The sequence below is a fragment of the Lotus japonicus genome, chromosome 1 (assembly GCF_012489685.1).
Source record: "Lotus japonicus ecotype B-129 chromosome 1, LjGifu_v1.2".
NCBI classification, from domain to species: domain Eukaryota; kingdom Viridiplantae; phylum Streptophyta; class Magnoliopsida; order Fabales; family Fabaceae; genus Lotus; species Lotus japonicus.
Genome location: NC_080041.1, coordinates 117,596,237 through 117,618,274, shown reverse-complemented (window position 1 = coordinate 117,618,274; position 22,038 = coordinate 117,596,237). Strand labels below are relative to the sequence as shown.

At 36.3% G+C, this 22,038-nt stretch overlaps 2 protein-coding genes across 2 annotated transcripts; one reads left to right on the top strand and one right to left on the bottom strand.

Moving 5' to 3' along the window:
• Nucleotides 1-5,595: 5,595 nt before the first annotated feature.
• Nucleotides 5,596-20,502, bottom strand: LOC130729721 (ABC transporter I family member 11, chloroplastic). The gene is made up of 11 exons (XM_057581556.1): nt 20,288-20,502; nt 20,149-20,209; nt 19,900-19,979; nt 19,533-19,584; nt 19,306-19,439; nt 17,507-17,621; nt 17,248-17,334; nt 17,024-17,072; nt 14,903-14,987; nt 6,929-11,833; nt 5,596-6,453 (listed from the first exon to the last, which is right to left on the bottom strand). The coding sequence occupies exons 1-10, from the start codon at nt 20,374-20,376 to the stop codon at nt 11,755-11,757; spliced, it is 831 nt and encodes a 276-aa protein (XP_057437539.1). The 5' UTR covers nt 20,377-20,502; the 3' UTR covers nt 5,596-6,453; nt 6,929-11,754.
• On the top strand, nt 7,502-10,976 carry LOC130721242 (protein LAZY 1). The gene is made up of 5 exons (XM_057572007.1): nt 7,502-7,507; nt 7,585-7,651; nt 8,268-9,010; nt 9,586-9,871; nt 10,812-10,976. Exons 1-5 carry the CDS (start codon nt 7,502-7,504, stop codon nt 10,829-10,831), a joined length of 1,122 nt encoding a protein of 373 aa, XP_057427990.1. The 3' UTR covers nt 10,832-10,976.
• Nucleotides 20,503-22,038: the final 1,536 nt, after the last annotated feature.

Below are 22,038 nucleotides of genomic sequence, written 5' to 3'. Positions count from 1 at the left end.
ACATATCTCCACTACTTCTTCTCTGAACTCTGCACCTGTTCTGGGAACCCTGACCGGGAACGGACAGGGCACCCTGGACGGGGCTGGGTCCCATGGAACGTCCCGGCTAGGGGACACCTTGAGGGATCTTAAAGGCCCCCTACTCCTGGACCCCACCACCAAGGGTGAGGACAAGAAGCCTTGGGCCCACTACGTAGAGGTTGACCTAGGCCAACTACCCTAGGGGGTAGGTTGGCTGGTGCAGATCCGTAGGGGCCCCCAGGCCGTTGGATCACTGTTCCTCAGCAGGAGATCCAACGGTGGTCCGTGCCCCCAAGTACGAGCCATGCATGACGTTGCATGGCTCCAACCCTAATTCTACCTCTCCTATATAAAGGGAACACTCCTTCAAGCTAAAGGTAAGGTATTCTCTCCATTCTCACAATTCTCACAACTTCATTCACTGACTTTAGCATCGGAGCGTCTTGCAGGAGCCCCTCCCGGGACCTTGCCAGCTTGGAGCCCTTCAGCACGTCCAGATCTCACCTCCCCTACCCCTTGTCAACGGGTAGTTTGGTCTCTCCCTGATCAGCACCATTCTTGAAGTTCCAGATTACACCCACTGTTGCCACCCATATCAAATTCAGAGTTTGAGCCACCTTCTTGCTCCCCGGTAACAAACTTCCATGCTGGAGAAAGTGAATTCAGTGTCTTTGTCGTTTTGATCAAATGGGGCTGCCACAGGGGCCTTATGAGAATCCTCAACCTCAACCCTAGCTCACGTGTACTCGTCGTCGACACCTCAACTACCTTCGTGACCAGAACGACGCCGTCGTGGTGTTTTTCACTGACGACGACGAGAAGGAAGCTAATCAGATCTACGATTTTTGTTCCCCCGCTCGGATTTCGCCAACGCCGCCACTAAGCTTCCCGAATAGGAAGACCCGGACCGCGAAGGATCCGGATCCGAATCGGAAAGTAGCAGTGACGAAGATGTAGAAGAAGAAGAGGCAAATGGATCTGGAAGTGGAAGTGGAAGGAAGAGAAAGAGGGATTCGAATTTAAAAACGGTGGAGGAGGAGGAGGACCCGATTAAGCTTTACAAGAAGATGCAGAAAGAGGGATGTCGACCATGGTGCTTCTTGTTTTTCTTTCCTTTGAATTTGGGTCTGTGATATTTCTGAGGTTTTTTATATTTCTTCTTTCAATGTGGTCCAGATTGGATGCTATAGCTACTCTCCGTCAGATTGTTTTTTCTGGGTTTAGGATGTGAGGAGGGTGAAGATGTGAGGATGAAGGTTGTTTGAAGATGTTGAGATTACTAAATTAGGGTTTTTTTAATTACTGAATTAATGTTTTTTTTTTAAATAATAATAACACGTGGCCTTATTAATCCCATGTGGCATTTGGCCTTATTAATCCCACGTGGCAATGCCACATGGGTCACCGGAGCTCCGGCGTTGACCAAGAGCTCCGGAGGGACTAAAACCAAACCTTTTGACAAAGGTTAGGGACTAAAGCCCACCTTTACTCCGGCGAGGGACCAATGCCAAGCATTTGGTAAAGATTAGGGACGAAAAACTTATTTAAACCTATATTTTATTATTTTGATACTTTTTTTTCTAAGATATCCCAAATCCAGCAACATAATCCTCTTAAAGTCCGGAAATCACATTAAAAGGGTAAACATAAAGACTTTAATTAGTTATCTACTAGATGATTATCTTAATGTATTTTATTTCAATTTCCAATTTTATTTTCATCATATCTTCTTCATAGGACCTGCATAGAAGCCAATAATCCATTTAACGGTGTGCTAATTGGATTAGTGGCTTCTATGCGAGTCATATGAATAATAATGCTTTGAAAGCGTTGGTAAAGCCATGAAACATGGACTGCATCTATTTTGGACCTTGCATTTAACTACTTCAATTTATGAAACAAGTTGTTTGGAGATGGTGGAAGCTCTATAGGATGAGAGATTCATGTTTCATTCTCATGCCAAGCTCTTTTAGATATTCGACGTTTGTTCGAGTAAGATTTGGAGGTGCAGATATGCTAATGTGTTGGCTGATTGTATATTAGAGCTCCCTTCAATGTGTTTACACTTCTCTTGATATTCCCCCCGGAGAGGATTGGGTCGCATTTGGCTACAAAAATCTTTGGGCTGTAGTTTATTTATTTGTTTGATTCATTTTTTTCCATTTACCAAAAAGAAATAAATACATCAACACAACCCCCACCATGACTTTTGTATAATTTTCACAGCACCTCAAGACCCATAGTATCTACACTTCAATAGTAACAGAAGTAAAACTATTTCAACGATGCCCATAGCTTTTAACTTTTGTGTTAGTTTTTACACACCCCAAAATTAGCATCTTAAATAATGATCTTTCTCACATATCTCTATAAAAAACAGAATTTCAATTTCCAAAAATTTAACAATGTTTGCTTTCCAAAGTTTAAGGTCTGAAAGTGTTAAATATTTTGCTATCAGAAGTTCTAGTTTCGAACTGTAATTAACAAGAAAAAAAAGAATTTCTAGATGTGTAAACTTTTACTTACTCAATTTCAAGTTTAAATGCTGGAAGTGTAATTTTTTTTCCCCTGAAGTTTAAGTTATGAAGGTCTGTCTAATTCATAAGTAAGAAAAATTACACTTGCGGAAGTTCAAATTCTAAGTTTTTTTTACTTCCTAAATTTCAACTTCCGGAAGTGTAAATTTTGTTGCTTCCGAAAGTTCACATTTATGAAAGGTAAATTTTTTTCCTCTAGTAGTTCAAGTTGGAGAAAAATTAATATTTTTAACAAAAGTATAATATATGCAAATATTGACTCCGCAACATAAAATTTGGATCTGCTCCTCCCACTCTCCCCCACCAAATAAAGTTGTCCCTCTCCTCTCTTCTCTAACTCTCTTTGTTCTCTGTCTTCTCAAACTTAACTTATGTTTTTTTTTTGGTCAATAACTTAGCTAATGTACAATAAGTAAATGCGAACCCATCAAAAGTATTTGTTTCTTAAAGAACAAACAGATTTTCTCGAGAAAAAAGTTAATTGAAGCTTTAAGAAAAATAGCTGTTTGTTCTTTAACGCCTGGCAGATCTAGAACATGCGAACCCATGCAATTAATTGAAGCTTATGAGCTCAAAATTAATTGAAGCTTAAGATAAAAAACATGCAAACAGCTATTTTATGCAGTGATCATCAGAAATGATTGAGCGAAAGTGCTAAGAAGCTACTCAGGTCAACCAAATCCAATTTCCCTAACCATGTGGATCAACACGGTCACCATCTATCCTATCTGTCCTGGATATGGGCCTCTCTTGTACTCAGCACTAACTCCGAAGTGACCCATAACTGTGAGAACTTTGTGTTTGTTTCGTTTAGCACAATTTGAATGAGCATGTCGTATCGTAAGAGTAATGATATATACACACCTCATTTTTTAAACACTTCATTTCCACCTATATTTGTTTCTATCTCTCTCATCTTATCATCTATCACATCTCATACTTTCTCTCTCTTACTTTTTCTTTTCTTTCTATCTCTCTCTCTTCGTTCCACCTCTTCCACCTCAAATGAGAGGTGTGTAAGTAACATTATTGATATCGTAAAAGTTTTGATTCACTGTATTTTCTCTTCCATCTTATTTAACTGACGGTATAGCACCTATGTAGGAGCCTTAGAGAAAGATTTACCACTAACTGAGATTTTACTCGACGAAGAGGATTCGTATCCTCAACTAACAAAATCGTGAAAATTAAACCTGGAACATGCAATCGGTTAGACTCATATCTCTCACTTGGTGTGATGTGAGTGATATCAAAGTGGGAATTCATTATTCATCATCTAAATCCTCCAAAAGCGGCAACTTGCATAATTGCATGTTCTAGATCTGCCAGGCGTCTAGCTAAAAATGAAGATGCCATGACACAAACATTGATGGGGTTTCTCTGAATTAGGTGCATACCTGTCTCACTTCACAATAATTGGGGACACATTCCCCTGTTGAAACGTAAGTGTATCAGTGTCGTGATGCACGGAAATTATTACTAAAACTGGAACCCCAAATATCGCACTTGGTTTTGTGTTATTAGATTAAACTAGTTCCACATGCAAAGTGGATAATAACTAATAAGTACTGGTCATGTTTAGCCACTTGAAGGAAAAAATAAGCACCACAAGCTAAATAACATCTGAGTGAACTATAGGCTATGTTTGTTTTTCTGTTGTACCCCTTCAATGTGCTTTTGGTTTGCATGTAACAGTGTGTCATCTTGTTTGGACAGTTTGAACTCACTTTCACCTTAACCCACTTTTGCCTCAAAACCCAGATTCATCCAACTTGACACAATGCTCACTTCTAAGTTGGATGAAAGTTGGTTGGTACATTAATATTAAACTTTTATAGTAGTTATACATATGAAAGTGCTTTTGATTAATATTATCCAAACAAGATTAATTTATCAAACTTACTTTTAAAATAAAAGTATCCAAACATAAATCACATTACAACAAACTCACATTCATCCAAACTCTGTTTTGCAAACCCACATTGACTTAAACTCTGTTTTGCAAACTGAAATCCAAACACACACTATGTTTCTGTGAAGCAGGTTAGCAGCATATGACAAACAAATGCAGTTGAAAACTGCTACTGTAATGCTGACGCTGAATACTTTTTCTCAACCAATCCGAGGTTAGATGGATAAACCAATTGATAGTGGGGCAATTGTACCTGACACAATAATTCATTTCATGATGAATATGCAGCAGCAGCAGCAACTAGAATTCTGCACTCTTTTCCTGAAAACTATGGGCTCAAAATGCACAAAGAAATTGACTAGAAAGAAAGGTCTAGCTTGAATTGAACCCATGTGTTCTGATTGGAGTTGGAAGAGCTGATCAAGAATGTTCAAGATACTAATCTAATCACAAGAATATGATTCAATCACTAAGCATGGGTACTTATATTTACCTACTGGATATATACCCGTATCCAATACTTACGTACCGTATATATACCGAATTTTTTTTTCAAATAAAACGCATGAGTACTGCTTGTGTACTTGTTGAATACTAATTGAGTACTTTTTGAGTACACATCAACCAAAACTAAATTTTGTTAACAATTTTTTTTATCTTATATATACAAAAATATAATTTTTACATGTATCACGCACATAAAAAGCTTGATACTTATGTCATCAATTTGCATCAATCAATTATCTCATTCCTTCCTGGCCGATGCTCGTCTACACCGGTTAATGGAGGATAAGTTACTAAATTCATGGTTGGGTGAAACTAAAGCCATCATCCGTTCACCTATCCTAACCATCCTCGCACCATGTTCCTAAGATACTACCAAGTACCAACACACTGCATGTCGTTAGTGTACTTTTTAAAAAATCAACAGGTTTTTTAATAAGAGAGAAATATATTGATTATTTTGAAAATACATTGATCATTGAGTGTTAGAGAAATAGAATGTATTACTAGCACTCCTATTTTTCAAATACATATTAGGGCAGCAAAATTGACTGCAACAATTATTTGACCGTGTTCCCACAAATGAAGTAAAGACCGAAAGAAAAAAAACAAAAAGTACTCACATTGATGTATGTTCTACAACTGGGAAATGGCTTCACAACAGTTTGCACGTGTGCAACTTGGTCCATCGCTTTTTTTGCATAATGTTGATTTCTCAGAAACAGCAACAGATATTATCTCTGCAATCTCCACTACGTCAATAAAGGTAGTTCAGAAGGCATAATAACAAAGAAAGATGGCTGATATATAATCCTAAGCTTGAAGTATTGGTAGCATTATAGCACTAATAAGAGAATTGCTCCTTATATTTGGAAGGATGCAAAGATATCAAGTAATAACCGAAGTGCTGGTTGAGGGCTTAACATGATAACTTCCCTTCTATGACCTTATTCCCAATGGATCAGGATCCTCTCAATTGTATAAAAACTTGACCATGTCAAATTTCACCATCTAATCATTGATTTAATTATCTTTTATTTATTTAATATTAATTAAACATAAAAACAATTATTAAAGGGTGAAACTTGACATGGTAAAGTTTTTTTTCCTATCAATTGAGAGGATCTTTTACCATTCCCTAGTGTAAAACTGCAGTTTTAGCTAATAGTTACCACAAACGTGAGAGTTTATAAAGCTCCCACTATGCACAAGGCCCAGAGAGGAGTCGGGCCAACTTTGTCGATTAAATGTAGGCAGCCATACCTTGCATTTTTGCAAAAGGTTGATTCCCCGGTTCGAAGCAAAGTCACAGAGCAGCAAATAACCTTACCGTTGCACCAATGGCGACCCTCAACGGAAAACAAAATTATCATAATTACAGCTAAGGAGCTTGCAGCTCAATGGGCATTGGTCTAAGTATCTAGTTGTGATAATGACGGAAAAGGTTTGATCCTTAAGCGGTGTTTGTTGCAGCTCCTACTGAAAAAAAAAAAATGATAGTATATTAATATATTAGCAGAAAAACGTTGCACATCCATCATGGCTAGAGATTTTCAGAATGCTTTCAGTATATCCAAAATGTTTGCAACCTAGTCTTACAAAGTATAAAGGCTTCCATTGTAATTATAACTTCATATTCGATGTATCTTAGCAAGTTCTCAATGCTCACATAACAGTCATCAGGCAGTTCAAAAAAACTACGTATGGACTAAATATGCAGAACTTGGAAAAGTTATCAGTTACAGAAATATGGTTTACACATACAAAGTACAAATGTAAACAATGTTTAATAGAAGTGAGGATTCTGATTTACGAAGCAGTCTTTCCAATAACAGCATGTTATCAAACCAAGTCCTATTGAAAAATATAGAATTACAGAAATTGCTTCTGTGGTTCCTAATGAGTAATAATTTATTTCACATTATTAGATACCTTGTAATCATAAACATCGAACCTGTTTGGATGAAGACCAAAGAGCACTTGTAGGAGCTTATCTAGTGCTTTTCTTAGGAGATGCCCTCCAATCATAAACGGGTCCATTGAATAGATATATAATTTCCTGCTCAGCAGTGACAGTGGTTTAACAATTGATATTCATACATCATCTTTCAAAATTGACAGTGCTTGGGCCTCTTAATGCACCGTTGGCATAACTTAGATCAAAGGTTATGGATTTAATACATGTGTTATCTAATTTCATGAAAGTTCATACAAAGACAAAAATATAGACAAATAGCAAATAGTTGGTACGCAATCCACGCCCAATTTACCCACATGATTAGATTTTGAAATGAAAAGCCAACCACATTGTTGTAACTATCTAATTGTTTTTCTCTATGCACACAGCTATCTGAGACCCTTCAAGCACCTACCAACTTCCAACTCATGAGTCACAAAGAAAAGATCTGTGTTTTTTCACTTTATAGCCTCCCAATCCTGGAGACCCTTTTCCTTGCACATATATATCTACCAGCAAACTCTGTAAACTAAGAAATCCTTGGTTATCAAATCAAGAAAAAAGATCAAAATGAAGGTAAGTCATAACTCAGCCAATTTAGAATGAAAATTTTCTTAGTCCTTCAGCTTCATCGATACCTTTATTTCTTGCAGTTATTTCAGTGGGTGCATCGAAAACTTCAGCAGAATAGTAATGATCCTCTCAAGGAGTTCACACTTGGTATTGAACTGCGTTCTTATTATCCTTATCTCCTATCCTGCAAACTTTTCTTGCTTTCTTTCTTCTTTTTCTAGGAAGGTTGGCAATGTAAATGGTCTTTACGGCATTCATTGGAGGCTAAACTGTCATGAGGCACATCTTGACAACGTTTAATTGTCTGACTGAGTGGTCATTGTCCATAAATGCAATAACAAAATATGTATCATTGATTATTCTGAGGTGCACCAGTACCTGTGGCTGTGAAAACTAATCTAACAAAAATGTTACATGACTCTGGCTATTGTAAAAAATAGGTGTTTTGCATATTAGGTTTGTTAATCAGATCAGGACCTATTAGGACCTCTATAATTCTTGCATCTGCATCTCACATAAATAGGTTGGTTACAACCACAAACTTACAGCCGAAAAAATTTAACTTAATCACTCTCAGCCTCTTATCCACAATTAACTCATCGAATTATTTTCTTTTTTGTTCCCTTCTTTTATTGTGCAATCCTATTTCAAAGGTTTATTGAGAGCAACACAAGAAATATATGTTTCACTATGTTATGTGGACTGTAGATCTATCTTTAGTTGCTAATATCACCAATTTAGTAATTTCTTTCTGCCATTTCAGGAAACCCTTGTGCTTGTCTCACAGCGCAGCCAACACTAGACAACCAATACTCTGAGACAAAGCCAAGCTTCAGTTCAATCAATCCACCGAGTTTCTTAAAGCCACACCATCAGGAGGGCCAAACATCTTATTATGAGTTTGATGACAACAGAGAAGACAAGTCCCAAGAAGACACACCTGCAGTCATCTCTGAGCTCTTTGAAGGCTTTCTGACAATTGGAACTCTTGGTGCAGAAACAATCACCAATGAGCCAGGAACACCAACATTTGCCACGCCTTCGGAAGAAACAGAGCATGAACTGAAGCTCATAAGCTACGAGCTCGAGAAATTCCTTGAGGATGAAAAAGAAGAAAGCTTCTATGAATCATCAGGAAGAAACAGCCGTCTTAGCAATATCACACTTAGTGGGAAGCAAATAGATGCACCCGAAGCAGAAGATTATGGAAACAGAGATGTATGTCCGTTGCAAGGATATTTATTGGGGTCATCATTTGAATTAGCAGAGACAACAGAAGTGAGGAAAGAAAGGGCATCACTTGCTGAGCTATTTCATAGGACAAAGACAACAAATCAAGAATGTAAGGAGACAGGAGCAAAAGAGACGCATCATGTCAAGGAAACACATAAGTCAGCCATGCATATCATGAAAAAGATGTTCAAAATGGTCCACAGTTCTTCAAAAGGCTGTAAGACTTCAGGGAATGATGTTGATTCTGCTTCAACCAATAAAAAGCTCCCTAAGGTTGGTATATGTTACTATAGATCTTCTTTTACCGTATTTCTCAACAAATCCCATGGTATATGTTCCTATCACTTTCATCTTTGACTATTGCCTGTGACTTCAGAAAATATAGCCAAAATTCGAATGCATGTTTATTTCTGAGTTACTAGAAATATAATGAGAAATGTGAAACTGGGAATCATTTAATTCTCAGATAGATCAGCCAAGAACTATCAATAAGACAACAACATAAATTTATTGCTTGATTGTGTTCATTGAGAATTAAGTAAAACACACTACATGTAGGAGAACCAAAAGAAAATCAGCATATCAATATTTAGAACTTGTAAAGAAGGCTTAAGGCGATTATCAGAAGGGATTCCTGTAAGGTTTACAACAAAATGTAACTATGATAAAAATAAGGTAATGTGCCAATCACCAGGTCTGGCCAGTCAGCAATCAGTATCTTCCAGAATAAGTTTAGCTATCAAAATAAAACCACAATTTCGACATGAATGATGAATGTCTTTGACTATATATTAAATAAAACCATCACATTGTACTAAATTATTTGGTTCATTCATCTGGATATGCAGGTTCTACGTATGTTTCACAGAAAAGTTCATCCTGTAAACACCATAGATGAAAAAAACCATGTCAAATCCCATAAAGGTAAGATCAAAAATACTCCTCAAGACTGCTTCCAAGAATATGATAATGGAGACCCCGCAAACCCAGAATTTGGCAGAAGATTTGATTCAGATGCCAAATCAGGAAAGTGGTCTCAAGACTGTAAGACCAATTGGAACCCACCGCAACATGGGCTAAGTTGCAGCAGTTCAACTGGAAATAATGAGCACTGGATCAAGACAGATACAGAGTGTAAGTACTACATAGCTCTAGAATGCAATTCACACACAAGTTTGATAAACATTTTCCATCAGCATTTAATTATAGTCCATGCATTGTTATTTCTTTGTCTCTACTATTTTATACAGAAATACTTTTGTATTAATATAAATAATATTAATCGGGTAAATGATTAATAATATATAAAATTTATAAACAAAATGACATAAGAGAAGACTAATAAAAAGAATATAATAAATACAATTTGTTTTAATAATTAATATTTGACATACCTGAGGTCTTTTAGAGTTCATTCCCCAATTTTTATCACGAGGAATAAGCTGGAATATTTGTAGGAAAGGTATAACAGATCGTTCATGTCCCAGCAAAATATTGGAGAGGAGAATTGTTCAATGGTGGAAGAGAAAAGGATATGTGAATTAGGATTAAAGAGGTAGTAAGGATTAAAAATTTGAAATTACCTGTTTCCGTTTTCTGTCCAATTTTCTGTCTTTCCAATGAAAGCATAATAATACTGAGTAGTATTATTGTTACTTAGAAAGTTTTTCTGCATTAATTCCAGTTCCTATAACCCTATAATTATTTACTTAACAGAAATAAATTATGTTATAACATCTTTTACTTGATACTTGTAGGGAATTAAGGATCAAGAGGTTCAAGCCTATCTCCTCTTTCCCACTTCCTAACACTGACCTTACAAAAGAAAATACCCAAACACCTATCAGCAAATGTTTTGAGAAATATATTTCCCTTTAAACATAAATCAACTTGACAAACATTGAATGTCATATAATATGTAACCCAAAACAAATCTCAAACTAAAAAAAACCTTAGAAGTCTTCTTGATGTCAATACAAACTAATATATTATGGAGCACCATTATATATGCAGGATTGCTTTATGATTAAATCATACTGTATTGCTGACTCACTTATAATTGTTGGTATTGTAGATTTGGTGCTGGAGCTGTAACAATATAAGCTGTATGAAAGTTGCAATAAATTGAGCCTCCATAAGAGACTTGTAAAAAGTAATATTTTATACGATGGTCGTGTTTTGAATGTACTTTTGAGTGGAAACTAATAATGCATTCAATAAAGCTGTGATTTTTATGAAAGATTCCAAATAAGTAGACATGTTTTGGTCGATTTTACTATTTTTCTTTTGAATTCTTGATAATCATTCTTGCATCACATGAGTTGTGAATATCAGTGCTCTGCAGTCAAACTTGGGACATGAATGTATCAATACTGCCACTTTTAAATGCATCATAGAAGAGAAGACAGATGAAAATGAACAAAATAGCCTACAACAAAATATATGCATCAGAATGGATTTCCAGGATTTGTTAGCAAATCCTCTCCTCACTAGGTTTTAAGAAGGCATGCAAGTAACCCTCTGATAGACCAAATGATTGTATAGATGACTGATCAAAATAGAAAAACGCATAATCTACTATTCAGATGTTAAGCCTTTTAGAGATCACACGTACACTAAGATTCTTATATGCGTATTACTAGATAATTATATTTCTAAAATTACCTAACTCAAACTCTAGCTTGAAGCACGGGCAAAGCATAATCACACCATAGGCATATTGAGAATTTGTAATTTAATTACGAAATTGGGAGGATTGAACTCCCAAGTCCTGATCACTTGGTCATAGAATTCTTGAGATCATTTGAAGGATCAAATGTCCCAAAAACTTAAGTTGTAGGGTGATAATATGAGAATACATTATATTTCTAACAATTAGTAAAGCAGAGCTACAATCTTTTTCCTTTTAAAAATTTTCCTGTCAAGTATCGAAAGTGCAGTCGAAAATACATCAAGCACTGGAAGATAAAGGTTCAGACCTCGTGCGCAATGCTGATTAACAAGGAAATAATTATAAATTATAAAGGTAGAAACTCCTCTCTAAGGTTGCCACCCATTTCCATCCTCCACGATCGATCGACTAGACTTGCAAACTCTCTGAAATGCACAAAGGAAGCTCCGTAAGTAAAATTAGCAATACATAAAGTATGGGATGGAACAAGGGAAATAAAAAATACTCAAATTAAATGATGAATTTAATAATGGAAGAAAGTATTTTCTTCAAAGATAGAAAGGATGTTATGGATTAACCTAGGGATCGCCTAGCAAACACATGGAGTTGTGCAAAGAGCATCTATGCTGTCACATTTTGCCCTTGACTATAACGTCAAGGACTATTTTCGGATATATGAATCTTAAGATTCATGATCTATCGCTAATAATAGCAAAGGATATATTTTTCACAAGGAGAAAGAAGTACTGAAATATGTAAAGAAATAGAAATGTTTCTTTATTTTCTTTTTCTATGTACATTAATTACTGGGTTTTCTATGTGATCTTCTTTCTATCTGCATGGTATCAAGACTTAACAAGAGGAGCCCTATTTGATTCAGCTGCCCAATTTGTTTCACCATAATGCTTGCTTCTCTAATTTGGCTTTAACACAAGCTGTCACCCTTCATTTATTTAGTTAGATTTATGCTTCCGTCTTTACTTCTGAAAGAGTAAATTGAGTCACTTCATTGGGATGTTTGTGAGTTTTCTAAACACCATTTCATAACCTTCAATCCCAGTTCTAATATAACTGTTGAAACATTTGCTCTTAATCATTTTGATTTGGGGCCTTGCATTTACTTCTAATATTCGGGCATAAAATGGCCAGCTTCATTTCCTTCATTGATGACTGTACTTGAGTAACTTGGCTTTTCCTAATGAAAGAATTCAGTAGAGTATCAATTGTTTGCTCAATTTTATCACATGGTTTAGACACAATTTGACAACCACTGTTGTTAATTGCGGATTGCGGAAAATAGCGGAAAGCCAAAAATCCGCCATTTTAAACCTTCATAGCGGAAAGTAGCAGACAGTGTTATCAAATAGCGGCTACGCGTAGCGGATTTTTGGCTAATCGCGACGCCGCTATTGCCCACTATAGCGCGCTATTCCCGCTAATGGCTGCTAAATAGCGGCTGAAATAGCAGATTTTTGGCTAGCCGCGATGGTCCGTGATCGTGATTTGACAACACTGATAGCAGACAATAGCGGAAAATAGGAATAGCGGTGAGCCCTCAGAGCACTACAATATAGCACTGTTATAACCGCTATTTGACAACACTGTTAACTATTCAATTGAACGCTTGCATTCTGGTAGTGGCAGGGGGTATGTGATAGGTACTCACAGACACACTTGCGCGTCAGTTAGGGGTTAATTATTGGTTATCTGGGGGTGAGAGTTAGTTACAGAGTGAGTCTATAAATAAGTGAATTAGAGAGAGAATGGAGTATCTTTGTTTTCATTGGGTCTCTCTCTGGGTTAGGGAAAGTGTTTGGTATCTCTCTTGTGAATTAGGGTTCTATCATTGAAATACTATCAGGTTTGGCTGGGTCAGTAAGTCAATCAAACTTTCCCTAAGTTCGTTCTAAGAACCCAGGATTGTCCAACTAAACCTGAAAAACTAGCTCATAAGGTGAGGTGAGGATTACATTTATCAGGATTATTTTGGTCATATCTCCGGTCGATGTGGGATCTTAATACACACCTCTTACACACAGGATTAGACACTTGGAGTGTGAAGTATTGAAGTTTGTGAACTAACAGTTGCAATGAAGCCAAGTTAGGGTCTGCCCCGTAAAACAGTCACCTAACGTTATAAAATTGAGGGCTTTTCCATCAGATCTCTACCCCTCCCAGTCGTGCCGTGATAGTTTTGGCTGCAATTTGGGCCGTGAAAGTGGCCGCTCTGACCGTGATTGCAAACTGCAACACAATGGCACCCTACATAGTGGCAGCCTGCCACACCGCTATACTGCTCTATTAACTGCACTGGAAAGAACCCAACAAGGCTAGCCTATATTTAGGGATAAAGAAAATTAACACATAAATAAAAATTGAAGCATTGTAGAACATCCTGAAACCCATTTTCACTGGCCTTACCCTCTGGTCAGCCATAGAACCCAAGGTTTCACTTAGTAACATCAAACTCAAACTATTTAAATATCATAAAAATGTGACTATTGAGTTCATGACATGCACAAAATCAAACAAGTCCACAAGTTAGAAATTGTTACCTACATAGACCAAGCATCTACACTAAACACAGGAAAGTCATATCAATGTCACCAATTCACCATCATGTTTTTATCCAGCAATATATCAGCATCCTGAAGCTCACATCAATTCAATGTTTTTCTAAAGTTTGCAGTTAGAACTCCTAATTGAAGAGGACAACTCATAAATTAAAGCAAAAGATAAACTTGCATACAAGTATAATATCACAAAAAATCAAAGAACAGTAATTATGATCCTAGTAGAAAAATTAGGATTATGACCATATTCGGGGAGGGGGTTGTGAATCGTAAATTGCTAAGTCGTAAGATTTAGCAGATTTTTAGGGGATGTATCTCATGAGAATGATGTTTTTATATATTTACGCATATAAATTCTTATATGCATAGGCAATAGTATAAATAACGAAAAATTTTAGGTATCTGTGGGAATGTCATACATAAGTCATAAAGTACTAAATCCATACACCATAAAACTTAAACGTCAAGTTCTCATCAAAATGTAAAACTTAAACATCAAGCAAAGTAAAAGCAGAGGAGATGTTCAACAAAGAAGAAAAGGCAGAGAGCTCAATTCAACTGTTCAAGCTGCAAACAGAAACAGAACAGGAGAGGAAGAAAAGGTAACGCAGCCGTCGTAGTCACGTCCAGAGGTTGTCTGTAATTGACGTCGCCTCTGGCTCTGGAGAGGGTGAGTGGGTCATAATGTTGTATGAGAAGCTTTGTGTCTCAAACCCATAAAAATTAGAGTTTTTCTCACCTCAGTCACACACAAACGCGTCAAAAGTTTTGGTCTGATTTAGCGATTTTGGCGCGATTTAGCAAGCGGTTTACATCGCCCAGGGTTGCAGATTGTGCGATTTAGCGATTTAAATTGCGATTTTGACTACCATGATTAAGACTAAAAAGTTCAATAAATTAAAACTGATAAATTCAAACTACCTCAAATCATGGCTGACAACTAGCACAGTTAATTCTTTTTTTAGATGCTTCAAAAGCTTCACAACATCTGCACGTGCTTTCCAATCTGACCAATGGGAAAGTATTAGATACAGCTTTAAAAAACATATACTCGAGTTAAATTAATACAGTATATTTCTTGAAGGAACTAAGACTCACACCCTTCAAACCAAAGTAGCTATAATCATGTTCCTAAGCCTAGGCTCAATTAGCACCAAGTCCTTTTGGGAAATACTTGATCCCATTATCAATTCCACAGATTCCACTTTGCCCCTACCCTACAGCACCCTCCCCTCCTCACTACGACTTAGACCTCCTTGTTAAAAGCAAAAGCAAAAGATAAACAAGTAGTGGTCCTCAATGAAAATCAGAGAGAAATATCCTTATCAATCCTAAATGAGAGGATCGACCAATTGACTGCAAAACAGCTATAGTTGGATGGGTACTAGATTGAAGACAATACATGAGGTGCTTCGTGGAGTTATGCCTTAAGGTTGAGTGGATGATGCCATGATTGCACAGTACATGATGGGTGACTCAAACACAACCAGAAAAACAAAAAAAAAGGAGAGCAACAGCAGAGAGGCCCACGAACCTATGTCAAAACTCAGAACAGAGAATAGGGATGACCACAGGTCCAAGTAGACCCACGAACCCAATTAATCTGTCCCGATAAAAAACAAAGTGGGTTGGTTCAAGTAGTCGGATTAAATTGAAACAAGCATAGTATAATCAAACCACTATTGAGTCAGGTATCAGGTCATACAACTTCAAACTCAATCAAACCCAACTCAGCTAGATCAATGTAACTTATCTTTTTCTATAATTTTTCCAAATTTCCATTTTAATTTTGTATTCATATCTTAAAAGCAAAAGATATGTAAATATATATAAAATCTAAAAGTATTTTATATTTTCTAAATTCATTTTGAGTTTTTTAATATTTTTTAAAAGATAATACAAAATCTTATCAAATATATGCAATCCAATTACCCAACACGAAGCAGCCTGATCGAGTTGGACTCGTTCAAAAACTTTTGCAAAACCCGATCCAATCCAGCATGAAATCAATTAATAGAACAGGATTTTTTTTAACCAAAACCTAACCCATGATCACCACTAAAAGAGAGTATGCAAGAAAACTAAAAAATGGGCATGTGATAGGTACACATGGTTTAGTTAGTTAAGTGAGGGAGTTATCATATAATTAGATAGTTAGTTAAGAGGGTTAGTGAGGCTTGTTGCCTATAAATAAGAGGGGGTTAGAGAACATTAATCATCTTGTTATTCATTTGGGAATTGGGTTTAGAGAGAGAAGTGGTTCTCTCTTGGGTTAGGGAAGGTGTTTGGTATCCTTCCTTGTATCTTTCCCCTAATTCCCAACTGGGATTAGGGTTCTTCATCAATATACTACTGCTATTTTTCTGGGTTCTATCAGCATGCATGGACAAGAGAACAAGGTAATGGGACTACATTTGGCAAAACTAGCTAATAAACTAGCTACCAACTGAAAGTTGTTAAGATAGCAGATTAAATTAGAAGTGTTTACTAATATTAGCGGTTAGACTAGTCACTAGTTGAAAAAAGTAAAATTACGTAAAATGATATATCTATATGATTTTTTTTAGACTTAGCATTAGCTAATTTTAAGGTCAATATATCTATATAACATTGAAATTTGACTACTAACATAATGGCCTTCATTTATTACTGTCCAAATATCGAGATTGGATGTAAAAGAGAGAAAATAAAAAAAATATTATTAATATGATATAATATATATGATGTGATCCTAAATTGAACTTGCTTATTATTCATTTATACAAAATTACAAATATACTAGGTCAAGCAATAGTGTAGTATAATTAGTGCAAGCCCAGCCCATAACACTACTAGCATAATAAGACTCCCCAGACTATATGAATCCTAATACCAATTACAGTGCAAAAAAAAAAACAGTTTTTAAAAACAAAATTATAGCAAAATCTTGACTTCAGTCAAATTCAATTTTATCCTTTTTAGTGGGGAGAAAGCAAAAAGTTCATTAAGTGCAATAACAAACACCAAAGAAGAATCAAGAAATCACATGTTGCAGTTTTATACCAAGTCCAGCAAGAGGCTCATCCAATATCAATAGATCGGGGACTTGAACCTGAAAAAATACATTGAAAAAAACCATTATCTACTTGATACTTCGATGATTGACAGCTAAACTAATAAATTAGATTTCATCAGCTATTCAGGAGTCAGTCAGGCCTTAGACATGAATCAAGAACAAGCAGACATGTCTGTACTTAGTATATAATGTTCTTTAAAATAATTCTTACTAATTGTATTGCCAAGGCAAGACGACGTTTGTAACCACCACTGAGCGACTGAGGATTTTTATCCAACGATATCCCACTTAATCCAACCTATAATAATGAATAACAGCAATATGTACGAAATATATACATGAATTAACAGAGAAGAAAGTACTTACTAAATACTATAATGATTATAACAAACTTCCCAATGACTTTGAAAATAAGATAGTTAGATATTATAAGATAATAAGTCATTCTGCGATATCAAAGGTATAACTACCCAGTTAATTGCCCTCTGTAGCCCTAGAGCAAGATTCTCCCTCAATTGATGGCCACCCTTTTGCCTTGGCCACCCAAAAGTGACTTCATCAAGTACATTATCAGCCACAAAATACCTAGGTTGTAAAAGCAATATATGTAGAAGTTTAGAAATGAACACCCAATAAAAATGAACAATGATCAGACAAGAATTACAAACTGCTAGGGGAAATAGTTAGACATTAAACAACATACCACTCTGACAAAAGGATAAAAAAGGATTTGATTAATTATCATGAATTATAAAAAGTATTTGGGGTAAATTGCTATGCATATTATGAACAAGATCAACAGAATTATCCTTCAAACTTCAATGATCAAAAGATTTCATTTAAAACAAAGAAACAAATGACAGATGAAAAGCTCGATTTCTAATCCTACAAAGGTATTGAGCTGCCTATTGGACAAGTGTCTGAAAGAAATATCTGATTAACACTCTTTTTTACGCAAAATATATTTATTAAAGCAAGACAAGAAAAATGGCGAGCCTCCAGTGATGCTACCTTGTGACCAAGTGGTCATGGTTTCTAGTTACAGAAACAGCCTCTATGTCCATAGGGGTAAGGCCACGTAGATTTGACCCTTCCCAAATCCCTCAATGGTTGGAGCGTCATGTATTACGTTAACCGTTTAAAAAGACAAAAAGACATAGGAGGTATATGGAGGGTAAGAAATTATCCATAACGAACTAGATAAGGACATAATACAAATACAATAAAGAAAATAGATAAATGAAATGTTCTCAAATCCCTCTACAAATTTGACAAAGAAAGTTCATGCGAAAATAAATCTGTTAAAGACCACAAAGAAGCTTGAAAATGAACCAATCTCATAACAAAGACAGACAGAAAGTGAAAAGATAAGACTGCATAAACAAAACATCTACATAAATTTTCCATGTTGTACCATGTTGTAAATAAGGAATTAATATAAGAATTATTATTAGAAGATTATATTCAGTATTAGGAGATTTATTCTCTTATTAGGAGATTATGTACATAATTAGTTATTTCCTTATTTAGGATTAGTCTTCTTCTATATAATGTAATTACCTTTTGTATTCTGATTAAGAAATAATAATACAATTTCTCCTATTCAAGTTGGTATCAGAGCCTATCCTAGATCCATTTGTTGTTTGTTGTGGAGACCTCCCATAATTGGGCCACTCATTGTTGTTGATCCCACGTTCCAGGTTGTTCAGTCCTGGACGTGAGGGGGTGTGTTAGAAGTCCCACATTGGCTAGAGATAGAGCATAGATAGCCTTTATAAGGGTAGTGCAAACCTCAATTGTTTGTATTTACTCTGTGAGTTGTGTTTCTACGAGTATAGGCCTTCCAAATCCTCAAAACAATCAACAGAAATTCAGCAAAACTCTGAGGGCAGTCAGATTTCACCAAAATGATCCACAGCCACATCAATACAACATGAAAAATATTTTGGTACTCATTTTAACATAACGTTTCATACCTAAGTAACATATCATACCGGTGGTCATCATATGTGTGAATCTCTTCCATGTAGCTGTGGGCACTGAACAGACTTATTTTAGGAATTTGGTCTGTACCAAGTCCATGTCTATGATGTATTGCTTATTGTATCAATGTCTATTCTCTGGTAGAGCCACATTAAATTTGTAGGGGCCCCAGCAGTAAAACAATGCACATGATGTATAGCTCAAGATTTACAACATAGGATTAAAACAAACACAACTCACAGAGTAACAAAATCCATTACTGCATCCAATTAGTTTATATTCGTACCTCTCGGGAAACTGGAAGACAATGCCAACCCTTTCTGGCACCAAGGGCTCTTGAGACTGACTAGGACTTCCATCATCCCCATAATTTTGGATGTAAATAGATCCAGATGTCGGTTTGTTTATACCAGCAAGAAGCTAAATGAACAGAACGAAGGACATTGGAGAAGGGGTGATGATAAATAGCCAAATAGTAAAGTCACATGAATGTTACAAAGTAAGGGGGGAAACCTGCAAGAGAGTTGTTTTCCCGCTTCCACTCTGTCCGAAAATCAGACCAAAACTGCAGGAATTGACAGAAATAAGCTACCACACATATGCAAAATCCTTTTCTTTCATGAAAAATGCAAAACACTCAGCATGTGTATGTTTAATCACGTCTCACCGGGTATGTAGCTCAAGTGATTAAAAGAGGGACAACAAGGAAGGACAATATGAAGTAGCATACATCTTATTAGCTACAAATACTGATCATGATTCACCCAAACCCCCTAACAGGAAGATCTACCCCTTTTGAATCAGTTATAAGTAATAAATTCCTAAACATCCCAAACTCATGCTGAACTTAATGCAATCAAATAAAGACACAGAAAAGTACCTTTTCTCAGGAAGTGAAAAAGTCACTGAATTCAGAAGCTTGAGCTGAGTCCCCGGAGCTTGATAGCTAACATCTCTAACCTTAAGCAAAAAAAATATTACAGTTTTAGCAAATACATTACGGCAATTTCAACTGCAATGTATAAGCCACACGAAGCAATTGAGAAAGTGACCAAAGGTGCATTACAGAGAAAGAAAGCAAAATTGAACTTGTGGGAGGGTTATTGGTGAAACGAAATAGAGAGCATACTTCAAATGAGGAGTGAGCGCAGTTGATTCTGAGAAGAGGAAGCGGTGGTGGGAACTTGAACCTGCAACGAGGAAGAGGGTGGTGAGGGAGAGACATGAAAAATGCAATTGAGGAGAGGGAAGAGTGGAGAGAAACGCACGGTGGTGGAGCGGTGGAAAGTGGTGACGGCGGAGGTGGTGGTGGTTTGAGGAAGCGCAACCCAATTGGTGGATTTAAAGTGGTGGCCATGGCCGCGGGTGGGGGCTGAGGTTCGGAGTCGTCGGGATATGTCTGTCTCCGGCATACGAGACAAACACTGTGTTTGGTTGTAGGAAGAGTTTTTGAAGAAATAAGGTTCACTTTGGTTTGAGAAAAATAAAGAGGATAATATGTTTGTTTTGATTTTCTATTTTCATTTTTAGTGATATTGATGTTATCGTTACCTCCACCATTCCACCGTCATTACTGTCACCACTGTCATTATCACCGCTATTGTCGCTATAATCACATCCTCCACCGCTTATTGTAGTCGTCATTGTTATTACTGCCACCACCACCACCTCTGTTGCCTCCACCCCTACTAGGGCTGCACATGGGTTGGGTTGGATGGATTTTCAGGCTAATCAAGACTCGAACCGATCATAACTGTTTGGGTTGGGTTGGGTTGGATTTTGTGAATTTTCACCTACGAATCCGAAACAACTCAATCCGACAATCTTCGGGTTGGTTTGGATGGATTGATTGGATCGCTATATTAAAATAAAAATAAATATGAAATATTGAAAAATATTAAAAAACAAGTACTTCAAGTCTCTAACATGCGATTACATCATAAGTTAATAACTACTGTCTACACACATCTATACGACAACACATAACTAGACGAGTACTTCAAGTTTTTAAATATGATAAGTAATTACAAACAAATTAGTCTCTGAGTCTCCTAAAAATTACTCAAATAATAGGATCCAAGTCTTCATAAATTACATACCCTATTAGTAGGTTAGGTAAAAATTAAAATTATTAAAAATATATATTAAATTATATATTATTATTACATGATTAGATTTCGGGTTGGGTTTGATGGATTATTATGAAATCCGATATCTGATCCAAAGATGATTGGATCGTAATAAAATCCATCCGGTGGACCCGTTGGCCCAATCCAACCAGCATTTTTACCACTGGATCGGATTGGGTTGGATTGATTTATTGGGTTGACCCGGCCCATGTGCACCCCTAACCCCTACCATTGTCACCATTATTGTCACCACCACTTCCTCCACCGCCTTCACTCACACCTGTCACTGCTACTACCATCATCGGTCACCACCACCATCAACCTCCATTGCAATTGCTTTTCATTTCACTAGTTGGTGGCGGTGGTGAAGGCGGAGGTGGCAACAAAAGTGGTGGTGGCCGCGTGGTAGCCTCGTTTTCATTTTTTAATTTTTTAAATATCAAACAAATATGTTTTAGCTTTATTTTCTATTCTAACTTCCCATAATATTGATATTTAAGGGTAAGGTAACTAAAAAATAATCTTTATTACTTAAAGTTTCTCTATAAATAATTCCATCTTTTTTATAATTAATCTCAAGTAATAAAAGTATATATATTTCTGATGTGGCCTAAATTGTAAGTTGGGACTAATGAGGATGAACATTCGCAATAAAGCTTGTGGGATGGATTCCTTGGATCGACAGGTATGAACGGTGGCTAGATTAGTCGTAGAATGCGCATGGTGACCCTTTATTTATAGGTGGTAAAAATCATACTATTATGAGAGATAATAGAAGATATCATGTTAATTGGTTATGATAACATTATTAACTAAGTGTGTTAATTGGGGGAAGGAATTTGGGTTTGTTAATTAAATTATGGTTAGTTTTGTTAATTTCTTTATTTTTG

Coding starts and splice junctions, on each gene's coding strand:
- LOC130729721 (XM_057581556.1), bottom strand. CDS start 20,376: ATGGCCACCACTTTAAATCCACCAATTGGGTTGCGCTTCCTCAAACCA. Junction 19,585..19,899: donor TTTTCACTTCCTGAGAAAAG/GTACTTTTCTGT, acceptor CAATTCCTGCAG/TTTTGGTCTGATTTTCGGAC. Junction 19,440..19,532: donor GGAAAACAACTCTCTTGCAG/GTTTCCCCCCTT, acceptor CTGTTCATTTAG/CTTCTTGCTGGTATAAACAA.
- LOC130721242 (XM_057572007.1), top strand. Junction 9,011..9,585: donor CCAATAAAAAGCTCCCTAAG/GTTGGTATATGT, acceptor CTGGATATGCAG/GTTCTACGTATGTTTCACAG. Junction 9,872..10,811: donor GATCAAGACAGATACAGAGT/GTAAGTACTACA, acceptor TTGGTATTGTAG/ATTTGGTGCTGGAGCTGTAA.